Source organism: Dendropsophus ebraccatus, chromosome 1 (genome assembly GCF_027789765.1).
Source record: "Dendropsophus ebraccatus isolate aDenEbr1 chromosome 1, aDenEbr1.pat, whole genome shotgun sequence".
NCBI lineage: Eukaryota > Metazoa > Chordata > Amphibia > Anura > Hylidae > Dendropsophus > Dendropsophus ebraccatus.
The window spans coordinates 202457253-202473922 of NC_091454.1; the positions used below are offsets into that span (position 1 = coordinate 202457253).

Genomic DNA, 16670 nt, shown 5'->3' on the forward strand with positions numbered 1-16670 from the left:
GTGAATTGGAGCTGAGCCACAGTAACCTAGAACTGCCATTACACAATGTACGAAGCCATCTGCTTCCTGCTGAGGGTAAAATATTAGTTTATTTTTACTTTTAGGGGACATTCACATTTTCTACGGTATGTGTGAATCTACCCAAAAAGATTGTCTTTCAAGCATAATCCCTAGCCATATGTCCTATTAGGGCAAATGGATGTTATAATAGGGTATTCTAGGTATTCTGTTCTCAATAGGTGTACCAATATTGTACCAAAAGAACCCACTTCCAATGGATGAAGAGGATCTTGGTGCTCTACACACCTTTTAGACAGCAATAGATTTATGGAGCCGTAGACACCACCTTTTTGCACATAAACTGCTTAAAGAGTCTTCTGTTCCCCAGCAAAGAGGTAAGGGGTATTTCATTTTCAAGTATTTGTCGTTTGGTCTAGTCTGAGCTGGATGCCATAACCACACCTTATTCAGCCCTTGTAGAGAAGATTTGGAATAGTCGCCTTCTTGGCCTTTTCAAAGACTCATTCAGATAAGTTTGGATCATGTGTGCTGATATGACTCCTTATATATCAATGATCTGTCTTGACCAATACAGCAATAAACTATTGGTAAAGCAACACTTATAAAACAACTGCAGAAAGACACCTAACTCTTTGGTCAAATAAAAAAAAAATCCTAAAAAATCAATGTGCTTCTATTCTTCCCTCTGTGGCTGAAGACAATGAAGCTTGGACTACTGATAGAAATCATATATTATCATGCACACACTGACTCAAGCTGTAGTTGTTTTTTCTTTTCCCCGTTATAAAATTGTGTGACAGACGTTGAAAAGAAATAGTGGTGGTGATGGGGAGGGGGGGGGTGTACAGGAGAAAGAGAGCTGAGGGGGGATGGAAAGGAAAGATCTTTAAGGAAAAGATGTGATATCTGCCAGATGTGATACTAAAAGGATGATGATTGCAGGATGAGTATGGAAAGAATGACGGACAGATAGAAAAGGAATGACAAGGACAGCAGGCACGTGAGGATTTAACATTTGGACGTAGCAGCAGAAATTTTTTGCCATAGCAGCAAATAAGCGACCCTGCCTCATACTTAGGATTTAGCTTCTCCAAATCCTATATACCCTGAGACCTTTGTGCCGCCAGATTCTCATCATTGAGGTTGTATAAGTCAAAGAGGATTGCCGTTAGGGTATAGGGGAGAGGGTATGCACAGGAGAGAGCAGAAGGGCTCTACAGTTAGAGTAGACTTACAAAGTAAAGTCATTCTCTGCATATTTATCAAGGTGGGGTAAAAAGGTCTTCAGGAGTGTGAGGGTTTAATGCTCCGATAATGGAACTTGAAGGAGTAATGCTCTGAAGAAGTGAACTATTTGCCTTAAACCCGTGACAACTCAACAGATGTAATAACCAGTACTGTATATAGAATAAATAGTCTGCAGAGCATTCAATAACCACGATGAGGACACAGATCTAAGCATTCTCCTTCAGGACAAGTGCACTGGCTGAGAAGTCAAGCGCATGTGGTTACTGCTGGTGCCACAGAGGGCGAGCATACTGCCTTATCCCCTCCTTTCTTGTCTTTCTGTTTGAGGTGAATCTTGGCGTGTCTCTTCCTCTCATCGCTGCGTGCAAACTTGCGCCCACAGAAGTCACAAGCGAAGGGCTTCTCCCCTGTATGTGTGCGGATATGGGTTGTCAGGTGATCGGAACGGCTGAAGCTCCTCATGCAAATACGACACTGGAAGGGCTTGTGGCCCGTATGGATTCGAAGGTGGCGGGTCAGCTCATCGGAGCGTGAAAAGCGCCTATCGCAGCCTTCAGCAGGACACGCATGAGGTCTCTCATGTAATGGGGTCTTGCTAGGGCGGTTGGGGTATTTTCTTGGCCGGATAGGTTTGAGGGTAAGCGGAGGTTGATGGTTCATACCCCCAAAGCTTGGCAAGACTTGCTTTTCCTTGAACGCTTTGATGGTTTCCAGTGGAGTGATAGGTGGTGGGTTGACCCGCATTGCTTCCATGTTTTGGAAAGGTTTTTGGTCCACTGTGGGTATCTCTGTGTTGTGGTGAAACAAGTTATAGTCTGGTATCATTGGGAATACACTAGAGTCTAAACTTTGTTTAGATGATGGGTACTCCTGCGAGGAATACGGGGTCATACCACCTCCTTGAAAACCCACTTGGTCATGATAGAGATCCCCACAGCTAGAATAAGGTGGAAGACTGTGGAACATAGACTCCACATCACTTTGTGCCTGACCCATAATGCTTCCACTGCTCCCACTGCTTCCTCCCCCACCACCGGTGGGCGCTTGAGAAGTTGGCACACCAAGGATACCCGCGCTCATTAAGCTGATGATGTTTTCTTGGCACCAGTTGGAAGGGGAGTCAAAAGAGAACTTTCCCAGATACGTGACAGTCTTGTTGCCAGGCTGGAATGTACTTGTGTAAGACAGATCCTGGGACGTCTTGTCATTTGTCAAACCTAAATCCATTACATTATCTGGGGAGAGAGAGAAAGAGTATAAGGGGCTCACATATACACAGGGTCAATTTAGTCACACTGTCTTCTCTCCAGTCACCATACGACGTGGTAAACACAGTATATATCAACGGCATATATATCATACAGGCAGAGACTTCAGGTTGAACCCTTCTCCATGACCAGTGTGCGGCTATGGCAGGTTCTTATTTTCTGTGAATATTTTAGCAAAGAAAGGGAGGAACTAACCCAAGAGTCAAACAATCCTCTCCTATAACTTGTAGGCTACAATGGAGGTATAGGGAAAACAAATATTGGGTGCAATAAATTGCCCCACAGACTCTTTTCTATCTTTAGCTATAAAGACAGGATGCCCTCTTTAGACCCTTACTATTAATATATAAGTATGAAAGACTTAACATAGGTTCTGTGCCACTTATTCACTGTTATTGTATGTATACATCTATTATAACTGCATTGATCTCCTTTTTTTAACAAAATGTTTAATTTTTCCTATCACAATGCAGATTCTGAACCTACTGCCAGCAGCGAGAGAGTTACAGAGCTTTAATATATCTCCATAGCACCAGAAGTCAGAGAAAATAAAACGTGCGGGTAATTCAGTGAGAAGACAACTAAGCAGCATTACTAGTAAATTGTTACAATACGGTTCGCTATTTGAGCCCCGTTTACATGATATTTATGGCCTCAAGGTAACATATACGCAGAAACGTATACATTAAACATGCACCTCCTATAGATGTCATACAATAGCATATTACCCTAAGGATTTCATTGTAAAAAAATGCATACATTAATAACGTACATTCACAGTATGGAATAGACTACTATCATTTTTTTCTTTTCTTTCCAGTATACTGACATATACCGGCCAGGCAGTCAGCTATGTAGCCCTATGGACATATTCAGCATTTACATTGGGGGCTTTTCTGGCATATGCGCCAAACATATATCACAGATGTGATGTGAACATAGTTTGAGTTGTATGCTAAGTATGTGGGGGAGTAAAGTAAGTGTTACACGATAACATTTTATATAGACAGTGTATGTGTATATAAAGTGTCATATACTATATATACACAGCAATATATAAGGTAGATATTACATTGTAAAACAGGTAATTCTATGGGAGACATAGGGGACATTGTATTGCATGTGGTCCCTGTGTGTGAGTACTGTGGACCTGCAGATACGCCGCACATTGTAATACTTCATATTCTTCTTAAGAAGCAACACTTCAATAGGAGAAAACCTATGCAATATGGAACATGATTTTTGTCTTGTGGATTCTCATGGGATCTATGAGAATAAAGACTGTGCCTTCTTATAATACAGTATAATCGGAGGTGCAGAATTCAATCAAGGCTGTATTATGGATCCATACCACATGGATTTGTAATAGAAACGGGTGCATGAGGCCTAAGAAATGAATGATCTGTATAATGGATAATGGCAATTCTGTCAGGTTTACCATGTGGCTACTAAAGACCACAGACTACTAAAGAGCATACAGCTAAAAGAAACATAAACTCTCTATACATTACAGAAACTGGGGTGTGTGCGCTCTGATTCTTTACTCCAGCATAAGGAGAGGTGTGTGGGAACCATATACCCCACATCCTCCATAGGGGGCAGTATGTAAAGGGGGTGAAATATCTTTTTACTCATCTAATGTACAGTCAGTTTATAAGAGCATTTCCACCAACACATCATATAAATGTGTGAACAGGTTACGCCTAATATACCGTATATACGCTTCCACCCTTTGGGCTTAATTTAGCCTTTGGCAATTGTGTCTTGTGTATGACACAACCGAGGAAGACCACACTATGAGATCATCTGTAGGCTGGCCTGCCATTTTTATCCGCCAGAACAATTAAAAGATTAGTCCGAGTTCACATATTCTATCTTAAATGTGGTGTTCCCTTTCATTTGTGTCAGGAAAGGGAATGGATCCAAGAGAGCGACAAGGAAAAAGAATCCATGTCTCCTTCCTGCTTTAGGATCTATTCCAGTTAAAAAATTTAAAAAAAAATTTAATGAAGTATAAACGCTTAGAGCAAAAAGAATAAAAAAACTAAATGTAAACCCATTCTTAAAGGGGATGTCTACTTTGGATAACCTTTATTCAGCAGCTGGTGGTAGAGAAATGGTACATTATACTAATTTCATTAAGTCATATACTGTATGGACCTCACTACACACATAGTGGTCTTGGTTGTAAGTGGGGCCTTCCTCTTTTAACTCCATGTAGCCTCATACATATAGAGCAGGGACCGGGAACCTTTTTTGAAAAACTGTGATTCCCATCATGTACGGCCAGTCAAAGCTTTGGCTGCCCAAGCATGATGGGAATTGTAGTTTTAAAACTAGCTGGAGGTCTGCAGGTACGTAAATCAAGGCCAATGAACAGAGCACTACCCATGCTTCTAATATATTCAGTCCCCTAGCTTTGTTATTAGTATTGGTCTACTTATACCTCATCCGTTAGTAAGGGATATGTCCAATCTATGTAGGTAGCCACCATTTGTGGACGGGTTTTGTCCCTAAGTATGCATTTGGGGACCTATATTAAGAACGTGCTATGAGCCTTATGTCCTCCCTTCTGTATTAAAAAATCTAATTTTCCATACAATAAGACCCATTAACATTGTGTACATTATACATTCTTTATATAATGGGTTGGGTAAGGTTAGGGTCACACTGCGTTGTTGCTGTCCTTTTAATGTATCCCATTTATGGGAAGGAAAAAGAAAACGGATGCAGTTGCCTGCCATCCATCAGGATCCGTTTCCCATTGACTAACGTTATAAGAAAAGATTCATTGAAATGGATCAGTTAAAAAAAAACAAAAAAAAAAACTTTTAGCATACACAAGAACGTTTTTCTGTACAGTAAAATTAAACATTCAAAAACAGATATGATGAAACAGATGCAGAACTGCAGTGTGAACCGGGCCTTACACACAGAGCTTTTATCCTGAATCAGACTGAAGTTTTATACTCCCAAACTCTTCATAAAAACAGTCATCCATGGGAAGTCCACAGATATTTCACTACTATGGGGACAGTTTTTTTCAGACAAAAATAATTCCCATGATAGGTACATAAAGCTTTCCTATTCTCTATAATGTATCTGTATCAGATAGGTTACTTATTGGGGGAAATCGTCTTGCCCATGAAGTTTGCCCCTAGTTATTTATAACCTTTAGGTTTGGTCTGGGCTCAGCATTTACACCAATAGATTTCATCACAGCACAGTAAATGCCATTTCCGATAAATGAGGTTTTCCAATCTGGTTGCCCTTTACATGCAGATACTGATACATATCAGATATTCTACATTTCCTGTATATACATAGTGTGACTATGATCAGACCAGATCAGCTACTAATAGGATCTATCACATTTCCCTGTATATACACAGCATGACTGTGATCAGATCACATACTATGCGGATCTATTGGACTTTCCTGGGGCTCTGAAGAAATCACATACTAAAAAGATCAGATTTTTCCTATATATACAGTATATAGCTTGACTTTGATCAAATCACATACTAATAGGATCTATCAGAGTTTCCTTGTATATACATAGCAGAAGTGTGATCACATAGGGTACCTATAGTAATAGGATATATTAGATTGTCAATGTATATACATGGCAAGTATTATTATGTGACCTATATAGATAGATAGATAGATAGATAGATAGATAGATAGGAGATAGATAGATAGATAGATAGATAGATAGATAGGAGATAGATAGGAGATAGATAGATAGATAGATAGATAGATAGATAGATAGATAGAAGATAGATAATAGATAGATAGATAGATAGATAGATAGATAGATAGATAGATAGATAGATAGATAGATAGGAGATAGATAGATAGATAGATAGATAGATATAGTGGGGTGCCATAGCCTCCTATTGCCCCAGGTTATGACTTTGCCCCTGGGCAGTGCAGTTGCTGTACAGTCTGTGCCCACAACGTTAGGAATCGTCCATATACATGTGATGCCAACCTGTGGCTCTCCAAATGCTGCAGCACTACAGCTCCCAGCATATCCTGGCAGCCACAGGTTGGGGGATTAGTGATGTAGCTGATGACATGTAATGTCTGCAGACCACCATGCCCCCATAGTCCCCCCTGTACAGCCCTCAGGTGAAGTTCCCTCCACTTTGACCCTTTGTGCGCAGTAAAGTTTTAAAGGTCATCTACATCTTTCAAGGAGTTAAAGCTGGAAATCCCCCCTCTGCCCCCCACTCTACACCCACTCCCCCACTATCCTGTGAGCTGTCACCAGCTGCCCCCACGTGTCACCTCCCAGTCGCCTGCCACCCCCACACACCGGGCTGGGAGCTCCCCCACCTCCGCAACCATATTTATAAGACTTCTTCCTTCCCCCACAATGTGACGTGCTCCTCGGTGTCTGAGGAGGGAGCGGGGGCATCTGGCAGCGCCTATGGGGGCACTCTGCTCATACACTGGGCAGTCAGTGCCCGCTGCCCCTGGCTACACACTCAGCTACTCACACCTACTGCCTGGGACACAGGGATAGGTGGCATCATGTATCCAACACATTCCTACAGACACCAGTGCCCCCATACACATCACTGCCCCCCTAACCCTTTATATGCCTAGCAGAGCAATCACAGTGCCCCCCCATACACATCACTGCCCCCAACCCCTTTATATGCCTAGACAGAGCAATCACAGTGCCCCCCATACACATCACTGCCCCCTGACCCTTTATATGCCTAGACAGAGCAAGCACAGTGCCCCCCATACACATCACTGCCCCCTGACCCTTTATATGCCTAGACAGAGCAAGCACAGTGCCCCCCATACACATCACTGCCCCCAACCCCTTTATATGCCTAGACAGAGCAAGCATGGTCCCCATGGCAGTGCCCCCATACACATCACTTCCCCCCTAACTCCTTTACATGCCTAGAGCAAGCACAGTGCCCCCCATACCCATCACTGCACCCTAACCCCTTTATATGCCTAGACAGAGCCAGCCCGGTCCCCATGGCAGTGCCCCCATACACATCACTGCCCCCCAACCCCTTTACCGGTCCCCATGGCAGTGCCCCCTATACACATCACTGCCCCCCAACCCCTTTATATGCCTAGACAGAGCAAGCACAGTGCCCCCCATACACATCACTGCCCCCAACCCCTTTATATGCCTAGACAGAGCAAGCATGGTCCCCATGGCAGTGCCCCCATACACATCACTTCCCCCCTAACTCCTTTACATGCCTAGAGCAAGCACAGTGCCCCCCATACCCATCACTGCCCCCCTAACCCCTTTATATGCCCAGAGAGAGTAAGCACATTGCCCCCCATACCCATCACTGCACCCTAACCCCTTTATATGCCTAGACAGAGCAAGCAGGGTTCCCATGGCAGTGCCCCATACACATTTCGGTCCCCATGGCAGTGCCCCCATCACTCACCTGCAGACATGGCAGTGCCCCCATACACATCCCGGTCCCCATGGCAGTGCCCCCATACACATCCCGGTCCCCATGGCAGTGCCCCCATACACATCCCGGTCCCCATGGCAGTGCCCCATACACATTTCGGTCCCCATGGCAGTGCCCCCATCACTCACCTGCAGACATGGCAGTGCCCCCATCACTCACCTGCAGACATGGCAGTGCCCCCATCACTCACCTGCAGACATGGCAGTGCCCCCATCACTCACCTGCAGACATGGCAGTGCCCCCATCACTCACCTGCAGACATGGCAGTGCCCCCATCACTCACCTGCAGACATGGCAGTGCCCCCATCACTCACCTGCAGACATGGCAGTGCCCCCATACACATCCCGGTCCCCATGGCAGTGCCCCCATACACATCTCGGTCATCACTCACCTGCAGACATGGCAGAGTAGTGCTGCTCGCTGCCCCCTCCAGGGTAGATGGCCAGGGCTCCGCTCAGATCCTGCCCCTCCTCGGAGTACAGAGTGTCCGGTAGAAGGGATGTCATATTAACGGGGAGTTTCTCCAGCAGCTTCCCGGTCATAGCACCGGCCAGTGCCGAGGAGTGAGTGATGCCCACCGAGCAGCGCAGGAGAGATGCCACCACAATGTGCCAGCGATGTGATGTGCCCGAGCAATGCCTGCCAGCCACTGACAGCAAGGAGAGGGGGACTAGCTGTGTGCCATCCTGCCGGAGAGGGGGCTCTCACACCTGCCCCATGCAGAGAGATGCCCCTGGCACAAGCAAGGAGGGTGGCAGCAGCTGAGATGGGTGCACAATGATGGAAGATGCTACCCCATAAGATGGTGGAGCAGCTCTAACCAGAAAGGTGCTCCAAGAAGGGGGCAAGTAAGGGGCATCTGGAGGCAGCGAGGGGTAACAGGTGCCCTGCGGAATGGATGAGGTATACACCTACCCTGCTAAGTGGCCAGCTGGATGGAGGAAGGTGGCATTTAAAGGGTGTGGTTATTTCAGGTGCCCCCCTCCCCTATAAGATCCGGTGTAGAAGTGGCAGCTAAGGGGTTAACAGCCCTTTCCCCCCCGGGAGATGCTCTGTCTATTATCTCCCCTGTCCTCTCTGAAACCCGATGCTCTGTCCGGGGACTCCGGCTGCTTTTTATCTCCGCCTGGGGAAGCTCCAGTGACGTAACTGTCCATATATGGACACACAGGGCTGTGATGTCACCATGGAACCTCCTCATAATGGAACCTTGAGAGTATGCAGGAAGCGGCTGCTTAGTGGAACCACGTTCTATTCTATGCATGCACACACACATATATTATATATATATATATATATATATATATATATATATATATATATATATATATGATAGTATACCTCAGACACTATAAAGGTCTTATGGGCAGGAGTACACCGACAGGTATTGCTCCCACCCTATAGGCAGCCTGGCAGGAGTATTACACTGACAGCTATAGGGTCCCCCTCACCACATCCTGTCATTCTGCAATTCTCCCAGATCGGCTGTAATAATGACAACCGGATTGGGAGAACTGCTATGAGCTGTTCTCTTTCTATTCAAGTGTATGGGTTCATCACTGATACAGCTGAATAAGGTGCTGACAGGAGCCAAGGAGCCATATGCTCCCTGTCCTGCCATCTCCTATGTAATGAGCAGAGCCATTAGCTCCGCCCCCATACACAGCATCCAGACCTGACCAGAAGAGTCCAGAGCACTGGAGCAGGAGCCAGGAGAGGTAAGTACACTAATATTGGCCATGCATTCCAACCCAACCATCCTCGAAATCAGTGGTTCCACCGGTTTCCAGGCTGCAGAACTACAACCTCCATCATGTCCTGCCGACTGATCATGATGGGATTTGTCGTCTTGCAACAGTTGGAAAGCCACAGCTTGTGAAACTGGGAATGTTTATAGGACTGCACAGTACAGGAAGGGCAAACAGTGGCACAGCACAGTACAGTACATAAAGAGAATGGCACAGCACATGAGGGGCACACAGTGGCACAGTACTTGAAGGGCCAGATGGTGGCATAGCATAGTACATAAAGGGTTAGACAGTGGCACAGTGCATGAAGGGGGAGACTAGAACGATACATAGTGGGATACAATGGAACACTACATGGCACAGTACATGAAGTGGGAGACAGTGGCACAGTACATGAGGGGGAGACAGTGGCACAGTACATGAGGGGGAGACAGTGGCACAGTACATGAAGGGACCGACAGTGACACAGTACACTAGAGCTGACGGGGCACAGTACATAAGTGGGAGACTGTGACACAGTACTTAAGGAAAGACACTACAGGGGGACAGGGGCACAGTATACTACAGGGGGGAAGGGGCACAGTATACTAGAGGGGGACAGGGGCACAGTACACTAGAGAAGGACAGTGGCACAGTATACTAGAGGGGACAGGGGCACAGTATACTAGAGGGGACAGGGGCACAGTACACTAGAGAAGGACAGTGGCACAGTATACTAGAGGGGGACAGGGGCACAGTATACTAGAGGGGTAGGGGCACAGTATACTAGAGGGGACAGGGGCACAGTATACTAGAGGGGACAGGGGCACAGTACACTAGAGCAGGACCGGGCACAGTACACAAGAAAGGGACAGGGGTGCAGTATACTAGAGAAGGACAGTGGCACAGTATACTAGAGGGGACAGGGGCACAGTATACAACAGAGGGACAGTGGCACAGTATACTAGAGGGGTAGGGGCACAGTATACTAGAGGGGGACAGGGGCACAGTATACTAGAGGGGGACAGGGGCACAGTATATTAGAGGGGTAGGGGCACAGTATACTAGAGGGGGACAGGGGCACAGTATACTAGAGGGGGACAGGGGTACAGTATACTAGAGGGGGACAGGGGCACAGTAAACTAGAGGGGTAGGGGCACAGTATACTAGAGGGGGACAGTGGCACAGTACACTAGAGGGGTAGGGGCACAGTATACTAGAGGGGGACAGGGGCACAGTATACTAGAGGGGGACAGGGGCACAGTATACTAGAGGGGTAGGGGCACAGTATACTAGAGGGGTAGGGGCACAGTACACTAGAGGGGTAGGGGCACAGTATACTAGAGGGGGACAGGGGCACAGTATACTAGAGGGGGACAGGTGCACAGTATACTAGAGGGGGACAGGGGCACAGTATACTAGAGGGGTAGGGGCACAGTATACTAGAGAGGGACAGGGGCACAGTATACTAGAAGGGGACAGGGGCACAGTATACTAGAGGGGGACAGGGGCACAGTACACTAGAGAGGAACTGGGCACAGTATACTAGAGGAGGACAAGTGCACCGTATACTAGAAGGGGGACAGGCACAGTGCACTCGAGGGGATAGTGGCACAGTACACTAGAGGGTGACGGGCACAGTACACTAGAGGTAGACAGGGGCACAGTACACTAGAGGGTGACAGGGGGACAGGAACACATTATATAAGAAGGGAACAGGGGCACAGTACACAAGAGGGGGACCAGAGCACAGTACACTAGAGGAAAGGGGCATAGTTCATTTGGGCATGATGGTACGTCATTAGGGGACAGTGGTATACAGTACATTAGGAGACAGTGGCACCATTCATTAGGACACAGTAAGGGACTGTGGCATCATTGAATGATTGAGTGGGTACAGTGGCACAATTAGTTTCTTTAGTAAGCTAACCTCACCTGTTTTATTACCGCCATATGCAGTGCTGCCGCCCTGGTCCTCCATGCCATCTTTGTTTACTTCCCTACAGATATTACCTGCTTAGTCACTGGCTTCATGGGTCCTGTGCCATGTACTGCTGAGGCCGCTGAGTGACTACAGGGTATGCGGGCACATCATCTCTTCAGGGAAGTAAACTGAGGTGCCAGGCAGACAACAGGGCTATTTCTTCAGTAGGTAAGTACTATACAAAAACTGTACAGGCTGGCAGGGTTGTAACCCTAGGGTGATGTACAGAAAGTACATTATACTTAAAATGCCACCAAAAAGACCAAAATTGCCACATGGCTTTTTTTTGCTCTAAATGCTGAGGTCAGATGAGATTGTTTTGTGAAATTGCAGCGGGGCCTGCATTTGACGTTTTCCCCCCATAACTTCTATAGTGGGGTAAAAATGCCATAAAAAGTCATGTCTATATGCATCCTGGCATTTTAAAAAATATCAATAGGCATATAGACATGACTTTTCCCCCAATTCTTCAATTTAAAACCTGGTATCACATGATAAAGAATCAAATGTCCAAAAATTTAACTGGATGAAGGAGAAGGAGCTGGTAGAAGACTGCGCTAAGTGCAATCCTCTGTGTCACATGATCAGTCGGGCTCCGTCTGATTGCCTATGTAAGCCTATGAAGCCCACCTGATGACACAGAGCAGGGAGAGAACACGCTGCAGTGCCGTCCTTTCCCTGCTAGTTCTCCCCATCGGTACAGGTCTGAACACTCATTTGTGAACGGATCAAAACTTTTGACATGTCTCTATGACGTGTTAAAAGCTTTTCAAAAGGACGGTGACACTTTAAATAAGATCACGTTTATTGAATGATAGGCTGTGTTCACACAATGTTCACTCGTTGTAGTGAATGCCAAAAAACGACCATTGTTGCATTGAAAATTGCATTGATTTCAATGCACAACGGCCGAAAATAATTGACATGTCAACTATTCCCATAACAGTACCAAACAACAGCCGTTGTTCACATTGACTTCAATGCAACACATTTTTCTATGACAAGAATGGCCGCTGTTTTAATTGCAAACAATGGCCGTTCTCGTCACAGAAAATACATTGTGTGAACATAGCCTTAAAGCGTAGGTCCAAAAAGGATAACATATAACCAAATATAATTATACTATAAAAATCATCAACAGAAAATGCAAATAACATTCCCTCCCTCCCCAGGACCCCCACCCCAATTCTAAATCAGTGCTGCAGTCCCTTCCTTTACAGAATCTGTGGGGGTCATATAGGTTGGACTTCCTCCAGCCATAAAGTCATGGCATTTACCACCCATAAACCATCACTGTATTAGATTGGAGTACCCCATTAGTGTGTTTCTCAACCCATTCTGATGCCATTCAGAACAAAATAGCTATGTGCGCTGGAATGTATAAGTGCAGATAACCACAACCCTGCTTGCTGACAGCCTGCAGTTAGCAACAGTTTTCTCCACAGAGTGCAGAGTAATGGCCCTATTACACAAATCGATAATCGGTCGAATAGGGCCGATTATTATCGCTCTGTGTAATAGAGACAATGATCAGCCGAGGATTATTGGCTGATTGTTGGTTTAGGTTTGGACCTAAAATCATCGGGCGCCAACCACGCATCACTAAGTGAAATAGCAATGCACGGCCGACGATTGCCCAAACACCTGATACCTTCCTTCTCCCGCTTACGGTCTTGTCTGTTGTGCTCCACAGCTTCCCGTTCCCAGCGGCTGCAGCGTCTGAGCGGCCTGTCAGCTGCGGAGCACAGGAGACAAGACCGGGAGAGGTAAGGTAAGAGTTAAGGTAAGGTATCAGGTGTTTGGGCAATCCTTAGCCATGTCCATGCAGCCCTCACCGCCCGATTATCCGGCCCTCTAATAGGTCCCGTGCACTCCAGGTTCAGACAGCTCAGACAGGCCGCTCAGCCAATCACAGGCCGGGACTGCCGCGGCCAGTGATTGGCTGAGCGGCCTGTCAGCTGAGACAGGCCGCTCTGAAGCTGGAGCGCACGGGACCCGGTGAGAAGCAGAGCGCAAGAGGAGCCCTGCAGCCTGGATAGGTAATGTATACAGTTTAAACAGGGGCTGTAAGGACATTGGTAATGATTTCCCTGCAGCCCTTGTTAAACGTTTATCGGGCCGTGTAATAGGCCCAGTAAATGAGCTCCGATATAGTAGATCGGCGCTCGTTTAAAGTTACTATCGGGCCCCCATCGGCCTGTGTAATACTAACCTTAGGCTGGGTTCACACTGCAGCTTTGCAATCAGTTTTTTTTTATCCATTGTATGCAAAAAAAAAAAAGAAAAAAAGGATGCATTTGTGTGCATCCATTTTGCTTAGTTTTTCCATTGACTTCCATTATAAGAAAAAACAGATTAAAAGAAAAAAAAATCAAAATGCATCTTTTTTTACACGTGCACAAAAATCTGGTTGACCACATTTTACAAAAACGCAATGTGAACCAAGCCTAATAAAGAACTGAGGAACTGTAAAGCAATGTTACCTAGATGCTAGACCTTCTATAGAGCCAGTGTTAAACAAATGTCACGTTACCGCACTCAACCCAACAGTGGGCGATAGAGCCATAATGGCTCCAGCCTCCACCACTAGTCATTTCCCTTTAAATAATGAAAGTGAAATTAGACAGGGAGCCATAGTGGAATTTTTAGCGTCCGCTCAGCCTGCCAGCTGTTAGTTACTATTGTCAGCAATAGATAGTTTTGTAAAAATTGATTGCTACAGGGTAGGAAAATGGTTACTAGGCAATGTGATTTCACGTCTGGTCATGTGTTCTTGTGTTATTATCTTTGTTATGCTTTGTTCACATCTCGCTTCTCCTTTCCATCAGAGATATATGGCTGGAGTATTCCCTGACACACACTTCCTACAGAAACATACGTTGTCTTTTGACTTGTAAAAGCCTATACTGTGTGATTTTTTTCCCTTCCTGTGGCCCTTTGTATGAGTAAGCAGAGTAGATAGGACTTTCCTACGCAGTAAAGATGAAGGTATGCTTATGCACAGCATCCCATTACAAGGACACTCTATTGGCATATTCTGAGAGCAATGATTTATAAAGGGGTACTCCGACAACATGCTGCAGAGGCATAAAACATTGCTTACCTGCCCCAGTTCTGAAACTACTAATTTGTTTTAAAGTGACTCTGTACCCACAATCTGACCCCCCCAAACCGCTTGTACCTTTAGATAGCTGCTTCTAATCCAAGATCTGTCCTGGGGTCCGTTCGGCAGGGGATGCAGTTATTGTTTTAAAAACGACTTTTAATCCTGCAGCGCTGTGTCTAATGGCCGGGGCTTACATTAGTATATGTATTAGGCTGTCACCACCTCTCGGTCCTTCCTCCCCACCCTCCTCATCATTAGGAATGCTCCAGGCAGATTGCTTCCTATTCCCCACCTGTGTGCATAATGAACATGGGCTGGATGGTTAATACACCTGTGCAACGCTCAAACAGCAGTTAATGTTCCCGGATCATTCCTTAATGCTGAGGAGGGCGGGGGAGGAAGGACAGAGAGGTGGTGCCAGCCTAATGCATATACAAATGTAAGCCCCGGCCGTTAGACACAGCGCTGCAGGATTAAAAGTTGTTTTTATGACAATAACTGCATCACCTGCCGAACGGACCCCAGGACAGATCTTGGATTAAAAGCAGCTATCTGATGGTACAAGTGGTTTGAGGGGGTCAGATTGTGGGTACAGAGTCGCTTTAAAGGGGCACTCTGGGTGGGAGCGCTACACAAGCTGAGGGTGACAAACAGAAACATAACAAAATCAAAACATGTTACTTAAACAGGGTAAGTAGCAAACTGGTACATAGGAATAGAGGACCCTGCCCGCGAGGGCTTACCATCTACAAGGTAAGGACATCACAAGGCACAACTCAGTAATTATACCACACTCATCCTAAAGGTCCCAATAAAGATATATAGGTACCTGTGTATATGACAGGCCGGTAGTGATGTAGGCTGGAGGGGCTGGTCAGAGACGGTGACATCACATGGGGGGTGGGGCCATAGAGCATATCCAGCCAAGCCCTGTGATGTGTAGTGTATGCAGTCACTATATGGTGGTTGTTATAGTGGCCAGTGCTGTATGTTTTGTCTCTTGGTATACTGTGTTCTGACCAGTAACAGACGGTAGACGTTCGGTTGAATAGCAGTTAACGATTAAATGACGAATGAGAAATCGTTGATCGCTTAATAAGACCTGGACCTATTTTTATCGTTGCTCGTTCGCAAATCGTTCGCATTGAATAAGACGTCGTTCGGTCGTTCGCAGTAGCAACAAACGCAATAGTGACAAGAAGACGACCGCAAGAACGATCATAAGTAACGATCATCGTTCCATGTAAATGCGTGAAAGATTTCAGGCCGTTCGCAATAGCGGTCATTTGAAATCGTTTATCGTTAACGATTATGCGAACGATAATCGTCCTGTGGAATAGAGCCCTTAGGCTGTGTCCATGTTTTCCTGGCAGCCCTTGGGTGGCATCCAACTTCTTCAGCCTCTGGGTGCCAGATATCGAGCGTTTGGGTTCAGAGAACGTTGCCAAATAGTTCAGCAAGTTTGCTAAACACTATTAGTGAGTAGACACGTGGTCGCTGGAACCAATGGTCTCAATGTGCTCCTCTCAGTGTTTGCCCCTTTGGCTTACAGGTCAGATATTTCCATATCTCTCAGCTGTGTGGTTAGGTTCTCCATTGACATCAATTTCATTTGAAAGGAAATAAAATTATTTTCTGGCGGTGCTCAGCTTGATAGGCCATAAGTGAGCCTTTAAAAATCAGGAATGTTCATATGCAAGCCATTGTTATACGCAGAGATGGGTGAGTCATCCTCTCCATGCCAGGGTCCTTTCTAAAATAGTTATATGCAGAAAATGTGAAAGAAAAGCTCACAAGGTCGACCTGCTTAAAATACTATCTCCAGCTAGTCTAACACCGATGACCAGGCC

General features: G+C 45.9%; 1 protein-coding gene across 1 annotated transcript; it reads right to left on the reverse strand.

The window, feature by feature from the left end:
- Positions 1 to 823: 823 nt before the first annotated feature.
- On the reverse strand, positions 824 to 8545 carry EGR3 (early growth response 3). Its single transcript, XM_069944749.1, has 2 exons — positions 8395 to 8545; positions 824 to 2504 (listed from the first exon to the last, which is right to left on the reverse strand). Exons 1-2 carry the CDS (start codon positions 8543 to 8545, stop codon positions 1516 to 1518), a joined length of 1140 nt encoding a protein of 379 aa, XP_069800850.1. The 3' UTR covers positions 824 to 1515.
- Between the last annotated feature and the right edge of the window lie 8125 nt (positions 8546 to 16670).

Excerpts from the sequence above, each read along its gene's own strand:
- EGR3 (XM_069944749.1), bottom strand. The coding sequence starts at position 8,545 with ATGACCGGGAAGCTGCTGGAGAAACTCCCCGTTAATATGACATCCCTT. Across the intron at positions 2,505-8,394 it reads CTACTCTGCCATGTCTGCAG|ATAATGTAATGGATTTAGGT; the intron begins GTGAGTGATGAC and ends CTCTCTCCCCAG.